The sequence below is a fragment of the Buteo buteo genome, chromosome 1 (assembly GCF_964188355.1).
Source record: "Buteo buteo chromosome 1, bButBut1.hap1.1, whole genome shotgun sequence".
NCBI classification, from domain to species: Eukaryota; Metazoa; Chordata; class Aves; order Accipitriformes; family Accipitridae; genus Buteo; species Buteo buteo.
In genome coordinates this window covers 70103599-70129817 of record NC_134171.1, presented here as the reverse complement: position 1 = coordinate 70129817, position 26219 = coordinate 70103599, and the positions used below count along the sequence as shown (strand labels likewise).

At 42.1% G+C, this 26219-nt stretch overlaps 1 protein-coding gene across 4 annotated transcripts in view; it reads left to right on the top strand.

The window, feature by feature from the left end:
• SMAD1 (SMAD family member 1) overlaps positions 1–26219 on the top strand; it is a 50500-nt gene that overhangs the window by 9785 nt on the left and 14496 nt on the right. For 2 of the 4 annotated variants that reach the window (XM_075035436.1, XM_075035414.1), the window contains exon 2: positions 12358–12981. In XM_075035436.1, coding sequence (XP_074891537.1) covers positions 12582–12981 — 400 coding nt within the window. In that variant the 5' untranslated portion in view covers positions 12358–12581. Of the gene's footprint in view, positions 1–9665; positions 11301–11328; positions 12982–26219 lie in introns of those variants that run through there. The other 2 variants (XM_075035434.1, XM_075035424.1) reach the window with 2 other exon arrangements.

The following is a 26219-nucleotide window of genomic DNA, read 5'->3' as shown; positions in this document are numbered from 1 at the left end:
GGTGAATTGGCTGACAGACTGTAAGCAGAAGGGAAATCATGTTGGAGTACTGAAGCTGGCACAAGGGAGTAAAGGGAAACCTTTTCTCCTTGGGTGGGAGCAAGCTGTTAGAGCTGCTCATCTGCTTGTGGACCTGTGACCTTGCTGGCCCAAGGCAGCTGTTGGAGGTAGCCAGTTATAAACGAATACTGTAGTACTCCCAGATGAAGACTTCCTTAATATGCTTGCCAAGGAAAGGTCTAATTTACGTTTTTTTTCCCCAGATACTTATGTTGGTGATTAGCATGGTGAGGTTAGACTGCCAACAGTTACATCAGTCGCGAAGCCCCAGTGTAGTTATATTGGCAGCAAAACGACAATGATTAATGATGCAGTGTATTTTGTGGGGGGTGAGGGAGGATGGATGGGGAGGAACACTTAAACAAGCTTTTCTGGTCAAGTGCTCTTTTGCTAGTATAAACTGCAAGCTATATTAGAAATGTTTTTCTAGTTTAATGCAATCGTATAAGCAGAGCACATCTAGTGCACATTCTGTATAAGACAGGACAAGTGTTTTTCCTCATGGGGAAAAGAATGTCCTCCAAGTTTAACTTCTTAGTAGTAGAAGCTTTCTTTTCCTCTTTAGAGGATGAAATAACTTGAAACAACTGGCAGACCAGGTGCTGTTAGCAGTATTACCAAGAAATTAGAGAAAAGCTAAATATTAAATCCATTAAATACTCTTTTACAAAAAGCAGGCTGGTGTTACCAGAAATCACTGCCAGTGAAGACAATTAGAGCACCTGAGCTGATACGTGCTGTAAGCCAATGCGCTGCTTGTAGCTTTTCTGGGTTCTGCACCACTGCATAAGTCACTCTGAAATCTTTGGCTTTCAGTCCACTTTTCTCAAAAGAAATTTAGAAAGCACTTGTTTTAACGGTATATGGTAAATGTGTTTAAAAACCCTTACTTTTTCTTGTTACTGCTAGCTATTTAACATCTTCAGACATTGTGTCTTTGTAATATATTTCTTAACTTCAAGGAATTGGCCTATCTACAAATTTAAAATACAAACTTTAGGTATTTTCCCTAGTGGCAGTGCTGGAGTGAGGTTCTTGCTGAATTCCCTTGTAGCCTCCTCCTATGCCAAGGAACTCTCCAGGCCCTTGGGAACCCAACTGTAATTTTTTTTTTTTCCTCTGGCTTGGCTACAGAAATTTTGTAATTTTGAATTTTTGTAATTTTGAAATTTTGTTCTGTGCAGAAATCATCACCTAACATAACTGGCATAAACACTCCAGGGCTATTTACTACAGTTTACTGGATAACTGTTCCCTTTGCCCTTGTCCCCACTAGTTTATCAGCTATGACTCTTGCTCATGGTCAGACCCAATGCATCTCATGTGGTTCGTGAACTGGGAGCAGTTGACAACTGGGAGTGCTGGTGGCAGGCTGCTTTGGCTGAAGTCTTGTATTTCTGAATATAGGCAGGTTCCTGTCACACCTTTGCCTAGCTTCTTGCCTCCCCTGACTTGGGACATGAGGACTCTCAATCTTCCAGGCCAGCCAGCAGTCAGGGTTGTTAGACCCTAAAGGCTTGTTATCTTGGGAACTGGGGAGTACTGGTTTCAGCTGCAGAATTGAAGGCATCTAGATTGTCAGCTTAAAGACAAGGAACCTGAAATCTTTGTGTGCTCTTTTTGTGCATTAGCTTTCAGCCTAAAAGTAAGTAGTCTTGGAAAGCTGCAAGTCCTGGAAGTTCATCCTTGCGGTCTCACTTTGCGATGTATTTGGGGCTTGGAGTCCTGCCCTCTGAACTAGGACAGCTATGACTGTTCAGTAGCAGGCAACAGTGGAAAATTTGGGAAGTATTGTGGCTGTTTTAACTAGCTTGCTGCTGACCCTTCAGAGCATGTGGTGTTTGGGAAATACTGTGTTTCGGTGTCTCAGCTGTAAGGTTGCAGTACTGCAACTTTGCAAAACCTGAGTTTTGAAACTTTAAACTGGTCTTGGAAAATTACGGTGGAATGAATAAGTTGCCTTAATTCCGTATACAGAGTCATATAGGCACTGTTAATAAAAAAAGCTTGCAGATAAGGAAAGGGTACTGAGTAATTCTTTGTGTGGCTTAATTCCTCTTCCAAAATCATAAAAAGCTTACAGATAACCAGGGGATCAGATAGATTACAGCTATTTTCTCATATTGTAAGACTTCCTTATTCCCAGAAAGCAATGTAGGAGGATATCTCAATTTTCTTTCAAGCTATGCAGTTCCCAAGTGCCGTATGACCTATCAGTTCCTATCTGTGGGTTGAAGCCTTTGTACAAAACCCTCCAAAGCCTTGATCTCAGGAATATGAGAAAACAGTTTGACGTGAGATTCCGCAGATGTTCTGGCACAGGGCTGTGACAGCTGTTTTTGCCTCATCCTGCAGTTTTTTGGATCTCTCTGACTCCTCACGTAGGGGTGCACCCTTGTTTTTTTGCTTTTAGAAGGGGAAAGGTGTGTCTGTGCTTGGCCGTTCCCTGTCAGCAGTAGTTAGGAGGCGCTTCCATGGGTTGGGATGAGTGTGGTAGCACTGGCATGTGCCCCAGTCTCAGCCCTGGTGCCTTTGCCCTCTGGCCCCTCGCTGCAGTGGTCATCGGTTCTTGCTCAGGGCAAGTGGCCTCTGGCCAAGTGACTTACTGGCCTCTTCCTCCGTGGCATGGAGGTGTTGCTTGGGGTAATGGCACGTGCTCTCACAGAGCTGTCTTGGTGCCATCCTGCCAGCAAATGTTTTATGCCAGGGGTCACCTCTCCGACTTTCTTTGTCTACTACTTGCTTCCCAGTCAGTAGCTTTCAAGAGTTTTGTTCTCCACTTGTTAGCAGGAGAAGCTAAGGCTTGATGTGAGGAAGTGGCGTGCCGAAGGGAGTGGGAGCTGTGTCTCCTGAGCAGCAGCCCAGCGCTCTCCATGACAGTACTCCTTCTGCCGACAAGGTTTTACAGGCTTAGGTATGGCAGGAAAAAATTGCACTGATAGCAAATTCAGTTGCAGTCAGTAGACTTTTTTGGATTAAAAAGCTCTTGAGAACAGAGCTTTTAGACTTCATTGGTGAACCAGCTGTCATCTGGAAGGTTGTTGGCCTCCAACCACAATAATGTGTGATACCTGTTTCAGTCCAAGTGTGCCTGCTGGTTCAGGGGAAAGCTAGTACTCCTAATGCCTGGTCTTCAGTTGAACCAGGAATTGTTCCTTTGGTTCCGTAGAGTAATCGTCTGAAAACATCTGTAATCGGATGAAAACATCTGTAAAAGTAAGAGACCATGTAAATGCCTTCATAGTTGCATGTCAATAGCTTTATTCTTCCACAAGTATAGTTTTTAATATTGGTGAAATTGTACTCTGTTCTAGGATTACATTGGTATGTAGTTGAAGGCAGTTCAAGATTTTAGTGTAGGCAAGCTCAAGAGTTGTACCTCACATGCCAGTAAAGGCCTTGATCAACTTGGATCTGTGTTTGCTGGTGTATTTTAAACGCAATGTTTCCTTGACCTGATCTCAGAAGGATCCCTATAAATATGTATTTGCCTGTAAATCATAATCTTTAGAGAGTCTTATTTTCTTGTGTGTAAGCTGAAGGGGCATCTCTGAACACTGTGATCTTGGCTCCTTCCATTTGTAAAGGGTCTGGAGTGCTCAGGTGGCTCGCCAAATACCAAGATACTGCCAGGGAGTATCTGCTGCAGCATGGCAGCGCAGCAGCTGCTTACTGTCCTGGGGACCAGGAACAAACTGGGTTTCCTTTCCTCTGACATCTAGTCCCAGTTTTCAGAAGGCTGCTAATGGCATGCTGTAATTACACAATGTTTCATTGGGTGGTGGAAATCTGACAAATCTTGATGTTTGTTTTTGGGTTCTCTAAACTTGGCTTGGAAAGCTGTATCATCTTTAAACACTTTCTCTGTCCAGAATGGTAGCTGTGAGTTGCAGGACACTTCATGAAATTAACTTAAGGTCTTTTGCTCTGCCTCTTGACATTTTAAAGATGTGATGAAGATACAGTGTTTTAAAGGTCATTTGAAGGCAAAAAATACCTCTTTAGTTTTTGTAAATAAGGCAAAAAAAAAAAGGAAAGCTAGAGGAATCCTTTTAAAAAAGTAAAGTGTGCATCTCATGAAATACATTGAGACGTCTTCAGTATTGGCAAACTGAAAAGGCTCCTCTTATTCCAAGTGTATAAATGGTGGGGAGGGAACTAATCTGTGAAAAGATTTATTTATTTTAATGACATTCCCTTTTTGGTTTAATTTCCATCAGTTTATTCTGCTTTGCTGAGGCTTGACCTAATAATGCTTTTATTAGTGAATAAGTCATTTTTCTTTCTCGGTTTTTGTTGTCTCTTGCTTTGGTGAAAAATTCTGCTTTAAAGCTGGGGATCTTGAGCTGTAATTTAACATCTTTACTTAATCTCTGATAAATGAGGTCTGGGTCACAGTCTTTAGAAGTGGTTTAATGCAGCTGATGTAACTGTATTGGTGCACGCTCTTGGTAAAATGAATCATTTGTAGGAGAGGTGGCTTGCATAAGCTGAGCATAACTGGAGTGCATTTGGTGGGGTTCCTGCCTTAAAAATACCCTGTTGTAGCACTACTCTGGCTGAGGCTGACAAACCCCTTCCTAAATCCATGCAGTCTGTGCTAGGCTGTGCAGTTCTGTGAAGACAAAACATGTCTTGCATTTTATGAGCTTTACTCAAAAATTTTAATGCCTGAGTGGTGATGGGCATTTTTCTTGTTTTTAAAGGTTTTCCTTTATGCTGCAAATGTATGTTTTAACTACTTAAAAAAAAAAAAAATCCCTGAAAGTGACATGTCAGTAAATTTTCCCCATCTCACCTGTGAAGGAAGTTCCTCCTGCCCTGTGCTGATGAATTGGAGGGAAATGCTTTTTTCAGCTGATAAAAAGAAATAAAATTCCATGCCCTTCCCAAAGGAGGAATTCAACAATTGGACAAGTGGTGTGGGACCATGTGTTGGTTTGTAAAAGGATATAGTTTGTAAAGATGTTTCCTTTGATGCCTGTGATGAATATGGATGTGTTTCCGCTGGAGAGGGTTTTGATTAAATTATGCAATTAGAGCTGACCAGACAAATCTAAATATAGGAAGAGGTTTCAGTTATCCTGCCTTTGTGTGTATTAACACACCCACACAGATGTGTGTTTGTTATTGTTGTAAACAACACCTGTTTTCTAAAGACAGTTCAAAAAGTCAGGAAAGGGAATGGTCTTGGTGGAAAAAGGGAGTTATACAAGAGTTTTATGATGAAAGGGGAAAAAACCCCTTATTTTCCCCAGCTTTTTGACCTTTTAGAAAAGGACTTCCAACTTACTCTAATAGCTAGACTCGTGGCATCTTTGTGGATATCCCATGTTCACAAAGCCATAGCCAGTGCTCCAAACTGGTCTATAGGTTGTTCAGCATTTTTCAGACTTGACCTGTGTCATCTAATGATGCTGACTGAGCTCCTTGCCTGCTCCTGTACTCCTGAGTGCTCCTAGTGCCTTGTAGGACAACATGTGGAGTTTAAATGCCCCACAGCACAAGTGAAGTGGGTAACCTGCCCCAAAGATGTGCAGTGAAATACTTGCTGTGATGGCTGGTATTTCATTCATCTCTTGGCAACTGTTTGGATAACTTTTTCTTTTGAATATTTTGTCTTAATTTGAGGATTTCTTTAAGAGGCCTTCAGCCTCAGGAGAGAGCATGAAAAATGAGGAGTCTCCTCCTTCATTGCATTTAGAAAAAAACCCCACCTCATGAACACCATTCTGTCAAGTTTTGTGGTTCACAGCATTGGATTTATCTTACAGGTTATTTTAGTGAAGTTCATAGTTTTGTAATCCCATCTGTGCCAGAGTTTTGACTGAATCATCAAATTACAGTTCCTTCCTGACTTCACTTAAAATACTAAGTTGCAGTTTTAGAGAGAATCTTTGATAACGCATCCAATTCAGTCCAACTGCTTGCCGACACCAGAAGGGATTTGTCCACGCCTGGTTGTACGTTTTGATGTGTCCTACTGGGACTAGCCCTGGTGTGCACCAGACTTATCCAGCTTCCTGACCAAGTAACTTGGCAAACTTGGTGTTAGTTTTTTCTGTAGTCTGGGCAAGTCAGATCAGCATGGTGAGGAGACCGGCAGGCATTAAAGGAAGAGCTGTCAGTTTGTGACTTCATGGAGTCTGAATGCACAAATGAGTAAAATTCAGCAGTGCAAGCTAGAAATTTAGCATTGTTTCTCAACTCCGGTGAAAACCGGATGATTTGAGGATCTGGTGATCATGTAAGAGGCTGTATGCGTTAGTGTTTCTTGTAAATAGGGAGGAGCTGTGCTTTAATGAAGGTATAGATAAGACTCTTGCAGGATGTGGCGTTAAGATTTGTTTCCAGGAGTACAGTTTTCAATATGTCGAAACAGTTGCAAAGACATTGGAAAGAAGTGTTCTTAATCAGAAAAAGGGCAAATGTAATTGTGGAAACCAGGTATTTTCTCTGGAGAAGCAACAGTGAAGTTACTTAAGTCTTTCAAATCTAGTAACTTCAATTTGAGAAGGCAAAGTACAAATCCAGAAAACCTGTAAGAATTTGCTGTTGTTTTGCTCTTGTAATTGTGGTAATTGAAACTTAAAGGGTAAGGATCAGTGCCTTGTCTGCCAGAAGCTGAGCAGGTAGGTGAGTGGAGGAAAAGCTGTGGTTCAGTATAGGAACTGGCCGGACACTGTGTACTTGGTTTGAACTGTGGTGAGCATTGGGAAGGAGCTGGCAGATACTGATAGTATAAGGTTATTTCTTCATGCTCTGCAGTAACTGAGCACTGGGGGTTTTGTTGTTTGGGTTGCTGTTGTCCTCCTCCCCTCTATCAGTAGAGCATACGTTGGCCTTACTCTGTCATTTTGAATGAGTGGTGCATCTGCTCTTTGGTGCTCAGGTCACACTCTGAACTCGATGGATTTGATTTGGCTTATCAAATAAGTTAGAAGTTGTGCAAGTCCTTCTTCTAAAGGCAAGTATTACTGCCCTGTTGAGAACAACTAGATAGTTCTTGCAAGAAACTGTATGGGCTGCTGTTACAGTTAGCTGGGGTACAGTCAGCACCTTCTCTTCACGTGACACGCTTGCTCTCCTACCATCTGCTGAACTAAAGGGTGCACGTAGCTATCTAAAAGGATTTTCTCTGCAGGCTGAACAATGATACATGGGAGGTTTTCTTGGAAGGGCAATCCCTCAGCCAAATAGCATGAGCAATGGTCCTAGAAGAGGTTTCACAGACCGGGTGTTTTGGTCTGTCTCTGAGGGTCCAAGACAGAGGCTACTTTGCAGAGCAGGCTGGAAGTATCCTCCTTGCTCTTGCTAGGCCTAAGTAAGGGAGTCTAATGCAGTGTCAGGAAAAAAGCTACCTACTCCTGTTAAGTATATTGAAGCATTTTCAACACCAGTGTGTTCCTCTTTCCTCAAATGATATGATACAAAATTAACATGGGGTTGCATATTTAAGTGTTTTCTTGAATTCTTTCTACTGTGTCAAGAAGACATATAATTTTTTTTCTTCTTTCTCCTTGTCCTTTTCAGAAATACAAGGGAAGCCAAGTCAGGTTCTATATAAACTATCTAATGAGTTCCACAGCACTTTGAAATGAAACTTGCTTTCTTTCTGTATGTGTGTTGTAACGCCACTGAGGCTTCTACTGGGTTTCCATGCATTTTTCCAAGATGAGCAAGATCTAATCTTCTACCATAAAAAGGTGCAAAGAAAGAACTCTTTGATTAAAACCAGAGTAATTCAGCAGAAGGCTCTGGACTTTTTGTTTTACAAGTCACATCGCTTGAAGAAAGAAACTGAAACTTTTTGCTGCTTGCTCCAAAAATAGGGAGCCAGAGGAAGTTAGTGCATAATCTGTTGTAACACATTCTAGCATTACAGCTGCTTAGACTGCATGCTTTTTAGTAATACATTGAAATAGTTCTTGCAGGAGTAAAGTGACAGCTCCCTGGCTTCCGTGCCAAAATGTGATCTTTTCTTCTTTTTTTAAAAAAGGTCTAATTCTTGTACTGAGTACAGGAGTTGCTGAAAAGATGTGTCTTTCAGAGACGGTAAATTATGAAATATTTTTAAAGAAGCAAATTAAAATCTTTCTGCTTTTCTTTATATTGTCACTAGGTAATGGATGCTGGGAGGAGTTATGTTGAATAAAATAAGATAAATTGAATTTTAAAAATGTAGTCAGAGACTAGACAATTTTCTCTATTAACAATTATGTAGATGCTCTTCACTGTGGTTCCTGTCCCTTTTTATGTCTAACTGTGCTAGGCATATATTAAAAATATTTAATAGGATCCTTTTTGCCTGCATCACTGAGCCTGTAATACAAATAATGAAATTAGTAGAAGAGTTAGGGCTGCTTCTTGTTTGCCTGAAACTTGGGCTAGGAGTTGTTTCACTTCCCCCCCTCCTTGCCCCAGGAGAGGATCATCTAATTGTCCTAACCCTTTCTCCACCCACCAAAAACAGTCATTTATGCAAAGTGGGACAGTTTCCTATGGGATCTCCTGTGGGAATTTGAAAACGGTCTCATTGAATATTTTACTGTCTGCTTAGTGTTGCTGACAGAGTAACTATCTCTCCTTTGAGAGCTAGAAAAATAGAACTTCACTCTTAGGCATTTTGCCTAAATACGTTTGTTTAAATACAAGGCTGGCTAAACAGCTCTATATATAATGCTCACTTTTTTTTTTATAGGCTTCTCACAAGCTGCATGCATGTTTGTATGTTAGTCCAAAGATTACACAAAAGATAGCAGCAGTGGAGGAAGGCAAATAAAGCAGTATTGGGATTTAAAAGAAGTTTGTTGATTCCAACTCATCCATCAGCAGACAGAATGCATACTAAAAAGTGCATGGGTTTTGATGTGTAAAGAGTGGCTGATAAGTGGGTAACAACTCAATTTCCTTCAAACCGATTCCAGGCTGCCTTTTGGGCAGTGTGCTGTTGTTTGGCCAAGGTTTCTGTTTCACCCGTACCTCGTGAGTAAACACACCCTTCAAGGGCTGGTGGTCACTCAGCTATTGGAAATACTAACTCCAGTTTTCCCAGAAGGGTATGTGTACTTGGGGAAGAAAGATGTGGACTGTGTCATCTGCTGACTCATGGTTTAGTCTTTATTTTGCACTTCCAGCTGATAAGACCACTTTGTTAAAAAGTAATACAGGAAATGATGCACTGCAAAAACCAAGAGTGGCAGAAAGGGAAACGGAATGTACTGGCAAGGGCTCAGCACTGCAGATGCGCTCTCTGCTTCTTGGAAACAAAAAACTCCACCTACGCTGCTTTTTTTTTTTTTTTTTTTTTTTTTTTTTTTTAGCTTAATACTGGTATTGGTGCTTACTGTGAGTAGTATACAGCAGCCTGTGGGTTTTCTCCCCCTTTACTTTATCTTGCAGCTTGTTCAGGGCTTGGAATATGCTTCCACTTTGTTCGGGCAGGCAGGACTGCAGCAGGAGTCCCTGGGCTGGAGCCTGGTGGCCTGCTAGGTCCTGCTGAGCTGCATTACTTCCGAGCGTATCTACAAGTACTGTACCTAATGCTACTCCTCCCGCTCCCAGCGTATTTCTTGCCACAGTTGTTGCTATAGAGATACCAGCTGTTAAGATAATACCTTTGATTGTGATGGTGGAGTATGTTTTGGAGTGTATGATTGTGGGAGTGGGACGTGTGTGTGTTGCAGGATTTCATCCAAAAACTTTGGAAAATCTGTTCCCATGGTCTGGCTACTTGGGGCTGCATCTGAATGTCAGCTTAGTCTTTGCAGAGCTTGTGTACTAGCTCAAGTCAGGTTGTATTTTCAGGCACTGGTGTAAACATACAGTCTTAATAGATGGGACTTTTTTTCTTCTTTTTCACAGCAAGTAGTTTGGCCAATTATTTTTAAAGTAGCTTGGTGGAAATGGGTCAGGCCTATGTAGAACTGTGTCTGCATTCATTATCAATGTTGAAAGAAGTTTGGATTGAGATTTAGACTTTGTACTTTTTTTTTTTTTTTAGAACTTCAACTTGAGTATTTTAAATATTTTTCGTTTAATTCAAATGGATGCGAAGTAGAAAGCTTGATTACTTCCTGATATACCACTGGAACTTTAACTTTTGTGTGTGGAACTTGTATCTTTTGTTTGAACGATACAGAAAAAAGATACTTAGAATATCGATTAAGATACAGACTATATATGAGTTGAGAATACCTCTGTTACTTACAAACACATTTGAAGCACATGTACTGAGGTTCTGGTAATACGGTTCTTAAAATAGCACAGCATTTTAATAGAGCACTTTACAGTGTGTCTAAGGATAAAGTGTACCTGGGGTACAGTCAGTGACAGTAATGGAGTTCCAGTTCATTTAACAGTATAGTACATGCCTAGGTAACAAAATAAATTCTTAAATTTGCCTCAGCCTCATGCAAATCTTCCACTGCATTGACATTATTATTTCAAATACAATTCTTAGCATAAAAGGAATGGGAAGTATCAGTATGAAGTGTAGGTAGACACGGTCTGTGTCTTGTAGTTTATGCATTCAGCCTAATAAAACTGAACCTTTGCAATTAGATAATTGTTTTAGTGACAAATTAATTTGAATCAAGTGGATGGTTTTCAGCTTAAAGTACTTCAAGTATAGTGGTACATGATGAAACCATTACAGTCCATGATAGTCAAGAGGTTAAGTGTGGCATAGCATTTACAATTTTAAGATCTGCAATCTTTTCGTAGTATAACTATGAAATTCTGTCGGATGCGGGTGTGCTGACACCTATTCTGTGTGTGTACAGGTTGCTGATTGGTTGGGTTTTTTGTGTCTTTCTGAGGGCAACAAAAACATTCATATCCTTTTCCCCTTCCCCCTTCCTCTGCAACCTGTTGGTATCCAGTGCAGGATATGTTTCCTGTCTGTCTTCATGCTCTGTTTGAAAATCAGTGGTTTAGTGCTCTTTGTCTCATTTTCCCCACCCTGCCAGCACAGGGTCTCTCCTGCTTCCCCCAGCAGAGCCTTTTGCCTGCTCCCAGCCTGGGCAAGTATAAAACTTGCTGCTCGCAGCTGGGGCTTCTTTATATGTGGAGTTCCTCCTCCTCTTCACCCATCGCTTCATCCCTGTACCATGTCTTCCCAACTCGAAGACATCTAAAATCCTCTTATTGGGACTTCCTCCTCCTTCCCACTCCTTCATGTGTCCTTGAGTACCTCAGGCAGGCATTGCAACAGGAAGGGTCAGGATGTAATTGGTGAAGTAAGTTAATGATATCTTTCCCGCACAGTCTGTTTATGAGCTGTGAGGGCTTTTTAGTGGGGTTGGGAGATGGAGTTCTCTTTCTCATGTGAGATGAGTGAGGGCAAGGATCTTTCTAGTTTTCTTTCTCTTTTGGTTTGTTCCTCAAAGTAAGTTGGAGGTGAAACTGACCTGTTTTTGTTTCAGATCGTGGTATGCACAAGTCTAGTGCAGTGATTTTTTGAGCTGCATCACTAGCTGTTTGGAGAGGGCTAGGTAGCACAGAGCTGTTGGGGCATATTGCTTCCAGCTGCTCTCTAAAACAAATTAGAGAGCTTGTGATCTTGCACTGGTTCCTTGGGATGTTTTCCTGATTAAGGTTGCAACAGCTGATAGGCAGAGGGGAGTGCCCTTCACACTTAATGGTGAGAGATGAAATCTAAGGGACTGTTTTAGGCTACAGTTAATGTGAACTACATTTCTAATATAGGACCCTTGCCCTTTTGTGGAGTATGTGTGGGAATACAGCCATGTCGTCTTGTATTTTGGCTTTTTCTATCAAGCTTCTCGCAATATTAACTGAGGCTATGCTTGGGCACCAAGCAGAAGTATTGTTTGAATCTGGCCAATGCAGTTGCTGTCCCCCTTGCTGCGTGGCACAAAAATCACTGAGGCCACACAGAAAATTGGATGATGGAACTGAGCTGATGGGGAATTGTCCCACCACCTACCTCTACCCCTTGTCCTCTCCTCCTGCTAACCCCCCCTCCCCAACCTCTTTTGGTTTTGTTTATGCTGTGTCATTATTTTCCAGGGTGATCACCTCATATATTCAGGGCTGTTTTGGGGAGAGGGATATAAGAGGTTCAGCAGCAGGTGTTGCTGCTTAAAAGTCTTCATCACATGTGCCTTGAGTCCAGTTCTGGAGGCTGTCAACACTTTGTTGGTTTTTTTGTTGTGTTTAGTTGGTTTTTGGTGTCACCACTCTTGTGGGTTGAGGGGGGGATGTTTTTAACTGCTCTATGTTAATTTAAAAGGTAAAATCCTTTTTTTCTCTCCCTCTGATATTCTGCTGCAGGTTCTCGGCCAGAAGGTTTTAGAGCAATGAGAAGGTCGCGTTCGTCAAGGGGGGATGTCAGCGCTGCCTTCCTGGGACTGGAGGACTGAAAAGGAGAAAGGACCGGAATTATTTGATACCGGCTGCTTTTGACTACTGACACAATCTGCTGTACCCTGCTGGTGGTGGAAGAACAGGACAGTCTCTCCTGCTTGGTTCTGTGGTATCACCACAGTGGGGTCACCATGAATGTGACAAGTTTATTCTCCTTCACCAGCCCAGCAGTGAAGAGGCTGTTGGGATGGAAGCAGGGGGACGAAGAAGAAAAATGGGCAGAGAAAGCTGTTGATGCATTAGTGAAAAAACTGAAGAAGAAAAAAGGTGCTATGGAGGAGCTGGAAAAAGCGTTAAGCTGTCCTGGTCAGCCCAGCAACTGCGTCACAATTCCTCGTTCCTTGGATGGCAGGCTTCAAGTTTCACACCGGAAAGGGCTACCGCATGTAATTTACTGTAGAGTGTGGCGCTGGCCGGACCTGCAGAGCCATCACGAACTGAAACCACTGGAATGCTGTGAGTTTCCCTTTGGTTCAAAACAGAAGGAGGTTTGCATCAATCCCTACCACTACAAGCGGGTGGAGAGTCCTGGTAGGTTCTTCCTTGTTTGTACCTTTACACCTTATCTGAACAATGCAAAGTATGGCAATGAATCATGTGACTCATCAGCTTAAATAAGCAAAAGTGGCTGTTTGCACGTCAGATTCTTCCTCTGCAGTTTATCTGGATGTAAGCATTAATTAGCAGTTCTCCCTTTCACATGGCAAATGCTTCACTTGTGTAAATGTTTTATCGCTATACAGGGGCATAGTCTTAGTAATGTCTCAAGCTGCTGGCCCTGGTATCACCTGGTTATGTTGGTGACTGCTATCCTTCAGTTCATTTGTTTTTCACTGGATTGTGCAGATCAATGAATCTGTATGGAACACTGCAAGCTAACGTAAAGGATTATTGCAGTCTGTGCGTGAAAATCATTCTGACATAACTGTGATAGTGGTATTCTTATTGTTTCCAAATTATTATTTCACTTCTATCACTTTTGTTTCTTCATTCTCCAGGAGATAATATTGTCTTCAGGATCTCCCACAATTTTGGCCTTTTGGAAAGACTGTGATTTTAGACACCAGAATATAATCCCCTCAACTTAAAGCTTTGATGGCAATGTTTGATTGTATGTGAAGTTTTACTGTCAGCTCTTCTGTAAGCGCAGTTTGCCTACCTGTTACCCGCTTTCCCACTTCTTTTTTAGGGTGCAACCCATTCTCTCTGTCTCCTATTCAAAGGCCAAATGTCTTTTTGATAAATCTGTGCTTAATTTTACTTATGCAAGTTTATTATCAGGGAAAACTTTCAGGGACTAAGATGAAATGTGCTTGGATATATCTACACTGGTCTCCAGCTACTTGTGAGGTTGTACAGCAACATCTGCAGAAATGCACTGCAGGCATGGGTGGACTTCCTTGGTTTAAATTTGGGAAGTCCATCTGTGTTAGGCATTTCCTAAACTATGAAGCTGTCTCTGCAGAGTGGCATGGACACCTTAAGAACTGCAGTGGAAATAAGATTGTTGCAAGATTGTTTTCTGTGGATGGAAATTGCATTTGTCTTGGTTCTGCAACACACAAAGCATATCTAGATGTTAAATATTTCCCTTCAGTGTGTCAGTATTGACTTGGAAATCATGTGAACGACAGAGGTGATGCCCATTATTTATGTATTTATGCAGCAGAAGCTTGAATGAAGGAACTCTGCACTGGAAAAACAGTTCTTAAAAGTTTTAAAATAAAAACAAATGTTAAAATTCTTAACAATTCCATTTTAAGCAGAAGTGGGATAGTAAAATAGTCGTGTCCTTGTACTGCTAGCTGTCTGCATATGTTTGTGCTAGTTGCTTGCATTCAGTATTCCAAAGTACTGAAAATTAAGGTTCCTGAAAAACATCTGTTTCCATCAGATTGAGCAATAGTTGGGCTCTTACTGTTACTGTAATGTCAAGTGACATGTTCTAACTCATTTTCCTTTAATCTTGGAAACAATTACTGAGTTTGAGAACGTTCTAATTTGGACCATTTATACCATATTTAAAAACAGGTATTTGTAAATGCCCTGTCAATTCAATGAGATATGCAAGATAAAACTACAATAAAACTTTCGAAAGGTGTCTAACTAAAATATACATTTTAGTGAGTGCTGCTAAGTAGTTTAAGTGTTTGGAAAGCCAGGGTTTGGGTGTTAAGTCATCTTATGAATTTTGTATTTGGGAAATGGAACAAAAAGTTATTAACTGTAAGCCTGAATTCTGGATTGCTCTTTAATTGGTTTTGGATGAGATAAAAATCTCTACATTCATGTAGCTACAGAAATTTTGCTGGAAAAAAAATCCAAAACAGTAACTTAATCAAGTGGAGATGGTAGAAATAAAATGCTTCCCCTTTTGTCCAGAGAGTATCCTCCTTCAGGAAAAACTAGATATTCTTTGTCAATTGCCTAATAGGCAACTGGGCAGTTTTCTTGTAAGCGTTAGGGGCTGTAGTCAGTTTGACAGAGCTGAAAGAAGTGTTCAGTCTTTCAGAAGCTCAATGTGCTGTTCTAACCACTTAAAATGTTCTGGATGTGGCTGCTGATCAGGAGGTAGCATTCACTTCTGCTGAGGTGCTCTGTTAAATCAGGCTCTGGAGGCACAGTGTTATAGGCATGCTGAAATTACGTCTTGAACTTTTTAACAGCTTACCAAAGTGCAAGAGTGGGGTTGAAGCCCACTGTATTTTTACTGAGGTTTCTGGCTGGATATGTTAGGTAGGAGGGGTTTATATTTAGTCAGCCACAGATCTGCTATTGTTTTGAGGGATATTGCATGGAGATGAGTGGGAAAACGTGGCTTTTGGAAACAGGTGGTAGCTGAACTCTCGTTTGGCTTGGAGAGCTGTGCTTCATAGCTTATGACTTCTTTTTTCCTGTCCATTCCTTGTTCTTGCTGTCCTTCAAGCGTCATCTTTATCTTTGTTTCCTGATAGTCACTCCCAAATTCTGCTAACCGTTTTTCCCGTTTTTGCCAGGACATTAAAACACAATTATTGCTGCATAAGTACTTATGCCTTGAGATTAATGGATAGTGGGAATTCATGCATGAGTCACTGTTTCCGACTCCAGCAGATACCAAGGTTTGTGTTTCCAAGGCTATCATTGCAAGGAGTCTTAGAAATGTACTTTCTCTCGACAAAACAAATTTGGAAGCTCAGATTGTGTACGAAGCGCATTTTGTGTGCAAGGTACATCCTGAAATTCTGTCTCTGCTTGACACCGTGATCTGTATTTAGCTGCTTTGTGCAGAGCTGAAGCATATGGTGTGTGCACGGGATGGCATCTATATGTTCGCTCTTCTGCTGGTTGTCGTGTGATTTGTTTCAGTGTTGTGTAAGTTTTGAGGAACGGGTTAGCGGTAAATCCTCAAATACATAAAATCGGGTGATGCTCGATGGTAGGAAATTAGTGCTATGGATGTGTCTCGGTTTTCATGGTGCCAGGGGGATGCATGGATTTTCTGCTGTGATTCCTTATTCCGTCCTTGCTGTTTAGCTTGAGAAGATAAGCTTGGAAAACATGAGAGTTGGCATGCTGTGGTGTGTCTGCCAGCTACAAAGCTACACCTGAATCCAAACAAGATTTTTCTGTTAGCCAGGCTAGATAGGAACCAGTTGTAAACAGTCGAGAGAAGGTAGAAAACTATCAGCACTCTCCAACAGGGAGCCTCCCAGGTGTCCCTGAGCCCAGGCTGTGCTGCTGCCCCTGCACAAGGAGGGGAACGTGGCATCTGGCGGCCATGTGGGTGTGATGTGGTGGTACTGTATTCGTGCCCAACCTGTCCTAGAGGCTCTCCACAGGCCCGGGTGCCTATCTGATCCTGCGGTGAGTCGATCAAGAAAACTGAAGACAGAAAACTACTTTTTGGCACGGTTAGCTTGGTAAGCTCGGTGCCCTTGGCTCACTGGCTGCGGAGTCAGACGGGGGCACGGCAGCGGTGGGGGCACGGGGTGGAGGCGAGGAAGGGTGGCCTTCCTGCGATGGTGTGACACTCGGTCAGCCTGGGATCAGCAAGCTGCCCCCCCCTCAGGTGATGGAGACCCGATCTGTGGTGGAGTGCATAAACAGCTTCTGCTTGCTGTGTTGTGCCAGGACAGCTGTTAGCATGGCCTTGTGCTGAACCAGATCACAGTCACTTTTTCCTTCCCCTGCTGTGTTATCTTCCAGGCTGATCAGAGCAGCGCCAAGGCTCGCCACGTGGCTGCGGGAACATCTGTACCAACACAGCCCTGTGGACAACATGTGGGAAAGGAGTGGAGGTGGTGGGAAATGAGAGGAGAAAGTAGAGGCTGTTTTGTTGCTGGGGTTGGGAATACAACCTTGTACTCAACTGCCAGGAAGAAATATCTCCTTGAGATGTGTTACAGTAGCTCACTGCTGCTGTTTCGTACTTCTGTTGTGTGTGGAATTATTTCTGGTGCAGGGTAGTTAATGGCTGTCAAATTTCTCCCTTGGCAAGGCAAAGCAAAGCTTTTAATTAAGGAGGGCAGGGTATGAATTTGATGCCTTTTAAAAACTGGCACGCTCAGCTGAACTGGTGTGCTTACTTGGCTGAATCTGCTTTTTCTCCTCAGTTTTATTTCTTGGTTTAGAGATATCTGGAAATCAGGCTCATAACCTGGTTTGGGACCATCCTTAAGTATGATCGAGACTTGAGAAGTAATTAGGTGTAGAGCATACGTAGAGGCTGTGAGGAAAAAGTGAACACAGTGTTCCTCATGTCTCTGAAAATGCCACAAATGACCTCTCAGGTTTTGTTGGAGAATGTGTGAAATGACATTTGGAAGTCCCTCCCGAGATGCTTCCTTCCCTTCTTTTATTCCTTTGGTGTCTGTGGAGATACAGCCTCTGTCGCTTGCCTCTGTCCTCAGTTATGTCAATGGGATCAGGTGAAAAATGTCATCCAGAATTCAGGGGAAAAACCACTCATTTTTTAATCCTGGATCCCATTTGCTCTAACAGCAAAACAAAAGGAATGGGATAGGGAGCAGGGAGGATGAAGAGGTGCTTAAATTGACACTGCTATTAAAAAAAAAAAAAGTCACACCTCTAATGTGGCTTTTGGGGAGGAGGTTCAGTTCTTTTGCCTTAGCTAGAAGGAAGGAAGATGAAGAAACTGACTATCTCATTTTCTTAAAGTCCTAGTGAACACTAGCTTTCAGTTCCATCTGATGCAGAATTGTGTTCCTTTGCCTCTACTAAGCATCTTTGCTCATCAGCATGCTAGGTTAAAGAGGATTTGAGTTTATAGTATGTTACAAGGGAGGCAAAAGAGGAATTAACTTTTCTTTTATGCTTCATGTATGGAAGTGGTTGAAAGTGCAGAGTGTTTATGTAAATGGCTACCCTGACCCAGCAACTGAATGCTGTCTCCTGAGAGTGTCCAGAATCTGCTGATACCTCCTCAGGAGTCAGGCTTGGGAGAAACCGACTCTTCATTGATTTGAGTGAGTTTAAACCTACCTTGGGAAATGCAGTTGTTAACTTTTTGATTTCTGGAGGTGCTTACTGATGCTCTGCTGTGTTTGAAGCATGCGGTGCCAAGGGTACTAAAACCCGTCAGTCCAGAAGCAGCTGATCTGTTCTCTGAAATATTCCAGTTGCATGGATCAGCCCATTAGCACAGCCACTTGGAGGCAGAAAATAACTGCACTTGTGCAGGCTTTTTTGCAATTCCCAATAACATGTAGATAAAAAAGGCTGGATGATTTTCCTCCATTAAGCTTCACTTGGAGAGCTGGCTGCAGTCTGCTCTACATCAAGGGGCTTTATGAAGCTGATGGTGCCCATGTTCCACCCAAATCAGGGGCGGAGTAGCAGTTGCTTTTTCATGATGTGGACAAGTACACTGTCAGAATGGTTGAATTTTCAATTCTGCCTAAGGATCATGATGTTACTTTCCATGATAACCATGAATTTAAAGTGGATGTCTGCTTCAGCAAGCTTGGTTTTGGCAAGAAACATTTTACCTAAATGTATAGCTGTTTTTTGCCACAAGAGCAGGCCAGGTCCCCAGGCTCTGAGGAGAGAGGTAGGTGTGTCGTGCTGTTTTTGCTCCCGGCATGGACTCCTTGCCTATGACTTTAACCTGATTGTTTTTACATTTGTCTTTGATCTCCTCTGCTGTTTGCTCTAAGTGAGTCTCCATAAGGCTGCACACCTATGGCAGGCACCAGGGGTGCAGAAAGAAACTTGAAATTGTGGAAATCCTGGATAAGGCAGGTTTAGACTCACGTGGTCCTGGAAGTAAATGCTCCTTGAATGCTCTCCTGTCCAGCGCTGCAGCTCTGGTCCTCAGTGAAAGAAAAATAAGGCATGTTTAAAAGAGCTTTTTAATGCCATTTGAAATCGCACAGATATTTGGTCTGGTCATGCTTGTGAGTGCTCTCTCTTTAGGTACTTTACAGGAAAATGAAATGGGTCAGTCAGTCATCTCTGTCTTGAACCCCTGTAGTTGACTGACCTAGGATCATTACATATAAAATTAATATTCCCAAACTGTTTCTAGACAGGGTAAATCGAGAAGAGGATCTTTAAAAACCCGTCACGGCGTACTCCCCCTGAGCTTCAAACCTGACGCAGCCTGTTGTGGTGGGTCACCTGTCGGATTGCTAATGCTACTTTCTGCAAGCAGCAGGGTTCAAACGCAGCTCCTGGGACCATCAAGTTGGCAGGTGCAGAGAGTCTGTCCGGATCAAAATTGGAGCCAGGAGGGAAAAAAATTGGGAGTAAGCAGCGAGTCCCTTTGGGACTGCAAGCTTGCCTGGCTGGGGTTTTTGGGGTCCCAGGACTTGCTTGGTGGCTCCCACCCCCCAGCACCTGGGAGAACAGGGGTCAGCATGAGAGCCTCCACACCGTTTCCAGCCAGATGGAAGAGCTTTGATGGCCTGGGCTGGAGGGAGCCCAGCGGAGCAGCTGCCAGCACAATTCCCACAGCACCAGGTCTGGCGGAGGATGATGCTGGCAGCACCAGGCATCGGAGGGAGGGGGAGAGGTGCTGGGGGAGCGAAGGTGAAAGGGAAGCTGCCCTGGGGGTTGTAAGGGAGGGGAAAACTGGTGCATCCGTTTGGAGTTAACATGTAGAACCAAGTTAGAAAAATCCTTGTTCCTGTGTGATTTCCCTAGCAGAATTTCTGCACCTCTGCAGGCTGGGAGGTGAGGGAGCAGAGAGTGTTGTTGCTGAGAAGTCTTGCTGTATCACTGTGAAACATTGCTGTTGGGCGTAACTTTAAAAATAGCATGCTACAACAGGTGGGCACAATTATAGGATGGTTCCCTAAAATAGCAAGCAACTGTCAGTTTGCTTGGCAAGTAGTATAAAACTTTCTTCATTCTAGTTTTGCAGAATTCAGTTCTAAAATTCCCCACCAGAGCTGACCGAGGGGAGAGGAATTGAAATAGGGACGCAGAAAGGAGGGACTGGTCTAACAACAGGGTTTTCCTTGTCTAACCTCACCACGTGTCAGAAAAATGAGCTGCAATAAAGGGATATAAGTTGTCAAGAAGGATATGTTGGTGTCTTTTTTTTTTGTCTTTAAAATTAACCAGATTCAGATGTTTCTTTTGACTTAAAGGACCAGACTTCCAAGTTTTAACCTACTCAGTGGGATGGTGACTGTGGCTTTTGTACAGGTAATTTGAACTCTGGTCTGTGTAAATGTCTGAGTTAATATACACTATCACACTGTAACTTCCTCCTGTATCAGGACTGCTTCTCCCCCCAAATCTGCTTACAAGGACTCCTTCACTAATGTGCATACAATTAGTACCAAATTCTGAAATTGGCCTTGACAAATGTCAGTTTAATCAAAATGTTAGCTTATCAGAGCATCCGCAAATAAAATCTGTTAGCTGAATATTGTAATGCAGGAAATGCATTTGGCAAGTAATATTAGTACATTTAGACCAGATGTCTGATGTAAAAGTAAAGCCAGTAAAGCAAGTCTTCAGTTGTAACTATGTAAAATGACAAATCAAGCCGTGGGGTCTCCTGAAACTGCAAAACAAAATTGAGAGTTGGGAAAACAAGACAGCTCTCAGCTTTCTCCTGGAATAAAAAGTGGCACGTTTGTCCATCTGTCCCCCCAAACAGGCTGCTGAATAGCTATTTTTGAGACTTTTCACTTGCAATTACTAGAACATAGATTTGGAGCAAAAATCTAAAAGGCTGGCATTTCTGCTTTCGAGAACACAGTAAAGAAAGCCATGCTACCACAGCCAGTAGCACAGCCTTGCTTAAGCCAGGTGGTATTGGAACAACATAAAGTAGCTAGCTCTAGCCTTAGAGGTTGCTTTTGCCACAACACTATTAATTTTTTTTTTTTTAACCAAGAGTAAACTCTATCCTAAGTGTAGACATGTTAAGTGTCTTTGTATGTGAGAACTTGTCCTCTGGTCAAACAATATTTAATTTTGCCAGGTCTTGTTTTAGGCAACACGGGAAAACCTAATGACATTAAAACTTTTCCTTCTACTTGGCGTTTTATTGTTTACAAGCAAGATCTTGGCAAGACCTTTTCAGTCAGCATGCTTCAGTGACTCCCTAATGCTACAGACAGCAAGCAAAACAAAGCACGTTCAGCTGAGCATACGCTGGTACCTGTTCTGTTCCCACTGTGGGACTGGACTGCTCACCAGGATGCCACAGCCAACTTCAGCTGCTGTGGCCTCAAAGGCAGGAAATTAAGCTAGGAGTCTTTAGGAGGGTTGAAATCTGTTAGTTTAACACTGCTGCTGTGTTTTAGGGGGTTTGTGTTGGGGTTTTTTTGGGGGTGTGTATGTTTGGTTTTTTCCTTCTAACTTTTCATTTTTTCTTACAACTTCATCTTTGCAGGATTTTCTATCTAGAGCATGCAGTACAACCTGCAAGTTCCTTCCCCCCACCCCATGTTTTCATACCCATTTCCAGATAGCACGAAGTGCTGTGTGAGGATTTCCCTCCTTCCCGACCCGCAGTTCTATTTTTCGAGTAAAACATAAATGGCTTTGCATAAATTCATATGAAAATACAGCTATATGATGCTTGGAAATTAAAGTGCACTGTGTAATGATAGTGCCCTCAGGTCTTCATTAGGGCTGAGGGCCCTGTTGTGGTATAAGCCTGTACAAACCCTTCAACAGAACATACGTTGACCAAGTTGTTATGATTTTTAAGAGCAGAAAGTACAGCAGCAATGGCCCATCTTTTTTTTTTTTTTTTTTAATTTTATAAAGCTTACAGAAGTAGTAGAATCTACTTTGGCAAGGAAAGATGATCAAAGTCTGCTTTCTTATATGTGGCCCCTTGTATTTCATTACTTGGTCTTTCAATTTCCAGACATGGAAAGAGAGATACCTACCCAAATCATCATGTAACGTGCAAAGGGGATAAAAAAAGAGCCCTTGAGGGAAACTAGCTGTCATCTGGTCTTGTGTAAGATAACTGAAACCCATCTGGATAGAAAATATGCTACTTTGAAAGTACAGCAGGTCCTTTGGCTTGGATTAGGGTGGGTTTTTTTTAATAGAGAAACTTTAGAAGAAAAAAAGTTATATTCATAAATTGGAGCTCTTCTGTGTTTGCTAATATCATTATCTCTGGAATGTGAAAATAGAACAAAAAAGAAAACCTTTACTCTAGGACAGCACACCTGTTAGTTTTCCGAACAGGATGAAGTACTCGAGATACAAAGAGTAGAGATCAGTAGCTTTCTTCAAAGGCCACCATTACATTTTCATAAAAGTATTTCTTTCTTGGTGTGGTTAGTTGGAACACTTATCTGAACAGCCAGGTTGTCTTTGGTCTATCTTCTATATTTTTGGCATTCTTGGCTCTTAGATGAAATACGCCTGTGGGTTAAATTGCCCTGTAGCTGTAATTTCTTTAATACAGCTCCGCTTGTTTGGTGCGGGCATACTCTGGGTATTATTTGCATGGTAAAAACAAGCTACCCAGTTCCCAGGCTGTCTTGACAGATACAGGATCTCTTCTTAGCTACAGTTCCACAAACATACCCAGCCTGGCTTCCAGGTGATTTATCTTCCTCTTCAACCAGTACTAGTAGCATTACCTCTAGAAGTTGTGTATTAACTCCCAACTGCAGGTCCACATTGACACAAAATCTTGGAGCAAAATTTAGCCATGGTATAGCCCATAAAACCTTTTAGTCTGGTGTTTGAGAAAATATAGGAATCAAGCTGTCGGATGACTTTTGGTTTTACTCCATTAACTGGTTTTAACCATTTTAATGAGGTTGAATCTGCAAATCTGTTGCAGTAACTTTTTTAGACAACAGTATATTTAATAATATGTTTCATTTAAATATATGCATCCCTACTGAATAGAAACAATGATCATTTTTTAAAATCTTATCTGATTTTTTTGGAATCCATGTTCCCTTCTGCTGAAGAACGTAGAGACGAAGGGAGAAATTCTGTCTGCAAACTGTTAAAGCAGCATCCTGCGGAGATCTGCACAGCAAAGATGTGCACTGCTTCATTATTTTTGTAGCAACAGGTGTGCTAGCTTAGCCCAGAGTAACTCTCTCATGCTTTTTCTCCTTCAATTATACCTCTTCCTGGAGCTGGCAGCTGCAACAGAGATTGGCCTCCTCCCCTGCTGTACTGAGCCTCAGTAATTTGTTATTCCATATGGTTGAGGTCTGCAACCTGACCAGAAGCTCAGTTCCTTACACACGGGCAAGGGGAGCAAGAAGGGGTATGCATCCCCCTTTAAGTTTTGAACTCCTGGCATCCTTCTCTACTTGCGGAGGGCCCAGTCCCTGCTCGTGTCTTCACTCCTGAGTGACTCCGGTAGGAGCAACTAGTCTGCAAACAAGCCCGTGAGCTGCAGAGAGATCAGGTTATGGCAGTGAGTGACTGTCTTGGAGTTGCACTAATTGGAGCACTGTAGTCTCTGCCCCACCTGATGTGGCCTTTCAGGGTTTTTCCTCCTCATTTAAGGTTGTATGTGTGCAGGGAGGATGTGAATTAGGGGCAGCACTCAAAGTAAATTCTGTAATGATATTTTTGAGACTAGTTGTGCTGTATCAATACCAGTTGTATTCTTTTTCCCCCCTTCCCCCTTTTCCATGTGTATTTTGAAGAAGTTGGCATTTAATCATTTGAGGTTGAAGTAGCTGGACAAAAAGTATAGGTTTGCTTGAGGGAGAGCTAGGAAGAGGAGACTTGTTCTTATTTTGAGTCCTAAACTTCACCAGTGGCTCTGCCCAACAGGAGGAAACATGCATATATACCTTGGGAAAATCTGGCACTGCTTTATTTTAATTACAGAAAACATACAGAAAATATCCTGTTCTTCTGCTATTTTAAAGTGCTATAAATCGTGTGGCTTCCTGTGATGTCATGTGTGTCATTGTTCAATGTGAGGTAGGGGATGGGAAATGTAGGTGATGTACTGTCTGCACAAATTAGCTTCAGAAAAGTTAATGGTTTGACCTTCTTCCATAGGAAGGGAAAAGATAGGAAAGCTGTGTTTTTAATGCTCGGAAAAGTAAGGAAGAATCATAAAGACAGGAAAGGGAAAATACTTTTTAACACATGATCTCATTGTTACTTTTTTCACTGGTAATTTATTAGCCCAGCAAATGTTGACTATGACAATTAAATAGTGCTTGACCCCACTGCAAAAGGACTGCTAGGTTTGACAGAACAAGCTTAATTCTGAGAGATCCTAACATTCAGAGAGATTGGGTTTGACATTTGCTATGTTGTCGGTGAGGGAATTTGTGATGTCCACCTGAATGTTGAGTAACTCTTTGGGTTTTTTAATGGCTTTTTCCAGTGATGTGTGAGAAAGTCCCTTACCTCTAATGCAACCAGTCTGCATAGCTGAGGGAGTTGCAGCTTCTCCTGGAGTGTTTTGCGGTTGAGAACTTCTATAGAATGACAGGTTGATGTGTTTTGTTTCAGAAAATGCCATAATTAGGAACTTCGTATATTTCTTGTAAAGTGGAGTTGGTTACAATTTTCACATCTGAACAAATCTAGTTAGGGTGACATCTGCCTCAAATATTTGAGATCTGTTGGAATCTCAGTGAAGCTGCTTTAAGAAAGTGAGACATCAGATTCAATTTTTAGGGCAGCCTTAATTTCGGTAGGGGCGGAGGGCAGTGTTCAGTGTATGTTCAGTGAAGATTTCTGGGATCAAACTTTCCATGCATTAACGCCACTAGCAGGCAAAAATCTGGTAGCTTAATTTCTCTTAGGCATATGCCAAGGGAAACCTGCTGCTTTTTTTTTTCTTTTTTTTTTTCTTTTTCCAGTTAATCTGCGACTTGCTTTAGGACTAGTGAGTGAGTTTTGTGCATGGCATCCTTTTGTATCTGTTTTAAACATGGACCTAGACCTCAGGCCTGGTCTGTGCATTAAGCGGTGTCCTGGTGCTCTTGGACTCCAGGACACTCACATAAGTATCTGAATGCTTCTGTATAAGCAGAGTGCTGGAAGAGTGAAGATGCCCCGGTGTCTTGGAAGAACCTGTTTGTCTTGGCAAGATGTTTTGGTGTTTTTGCAATTAATTTGTAATTCAGCCTTTCAGTGAAGCAGCTGTCTCCGAAACACCTTTCTTAATCTGATAGTTATGTCTGTATAGGCTTGTCATGTATACATGCTCCTATTCCTCTTCTGTATGCCGGGCAGGTGTCTCGGGGAGAGGGGATGGTAGCCTGACTTGCTTTCGCTGGTTTTTGTGTTTTTTCATCACCCTCCCCTGAAGGCAGGCTATCCTGGGGGGTCTCTTCCAGTCCTGCTCAGCCATGGAGCTGGGAAATGGAAGTGCTGAAGGCTGGCGGATGTGGAGAGGAATAATTTCTTTATTTCACTTCCAATTCTTTGTGCATGCATCTCCCTTTCCCTGCCCTTGCCTCTCCTCTTTCCCCATCACCCAGGAATCTCAATCTATAACAAGACTAGCTTTTAATCTTTTGAGTAGCTTGGACTTTGCTGTGAGGTGTTCAAAGATAGAAGCTGAGCCACTGGAAAAAGAGCTGATTCTTTTATCTTAGTGTATCTGGTATCATGTTCATATTCCCAGTTAAAAAGAGACCTTTGTTTCCCCGCTGGTGAGGAGGCCTTGGGAGTGTGGTGAGACTAGCAGTTTCTGATGTGTGTTTCTCTGATCCCACAGTAGCATATAGTTGAAGCTCAATTGCTGTCAGTTGGTTTTTTTGAACTACATAATTTTGTTTAAATTGCACATTTTGTAAACTGACTTGAAGAGTTAATAACTATTTTAATACTAACTTGTAAGAACATAGTCCAGGTTAAAAATAAAATTACAGCTGTTGGGACCAGACTGAGTTCAAGGCCTATTAGTATTAGTATTGTCTTCAGAAAAAATATCTGTCCTTATTAGCAAGGTTTTGGGTTACAGGCCATTACGTGATTAGCAGGATCACAAGTACAGCAAAATGAACTGCATGTCAGCATTGTAATGCATTTACTTCCCAGCATTTCTTTGTGCGAATAAAACTAAAATGCAGAATTGCGGTTTGTTCTTGGCTCTTCTCCACTGGCCCTCTGTGAAAACAAGCTCCCATCTGGCAAACCAGGTAGCTAGCACGATCGCTATGAATTCAAGCTATGCAGTAACCGGATATAAGGAAAAGAGTTCTTGCTTAGACATGTGCTCCTAGATTTGACTACCTTGTTTTTAAGACAGATGTGAATATGCCCTAGGGGAGGAAGAATGAGTTGTGGTTTTTTTTTTCCCCCTGTATAGCCTAGTCCTTCAGAACAGAGTCTCTAAT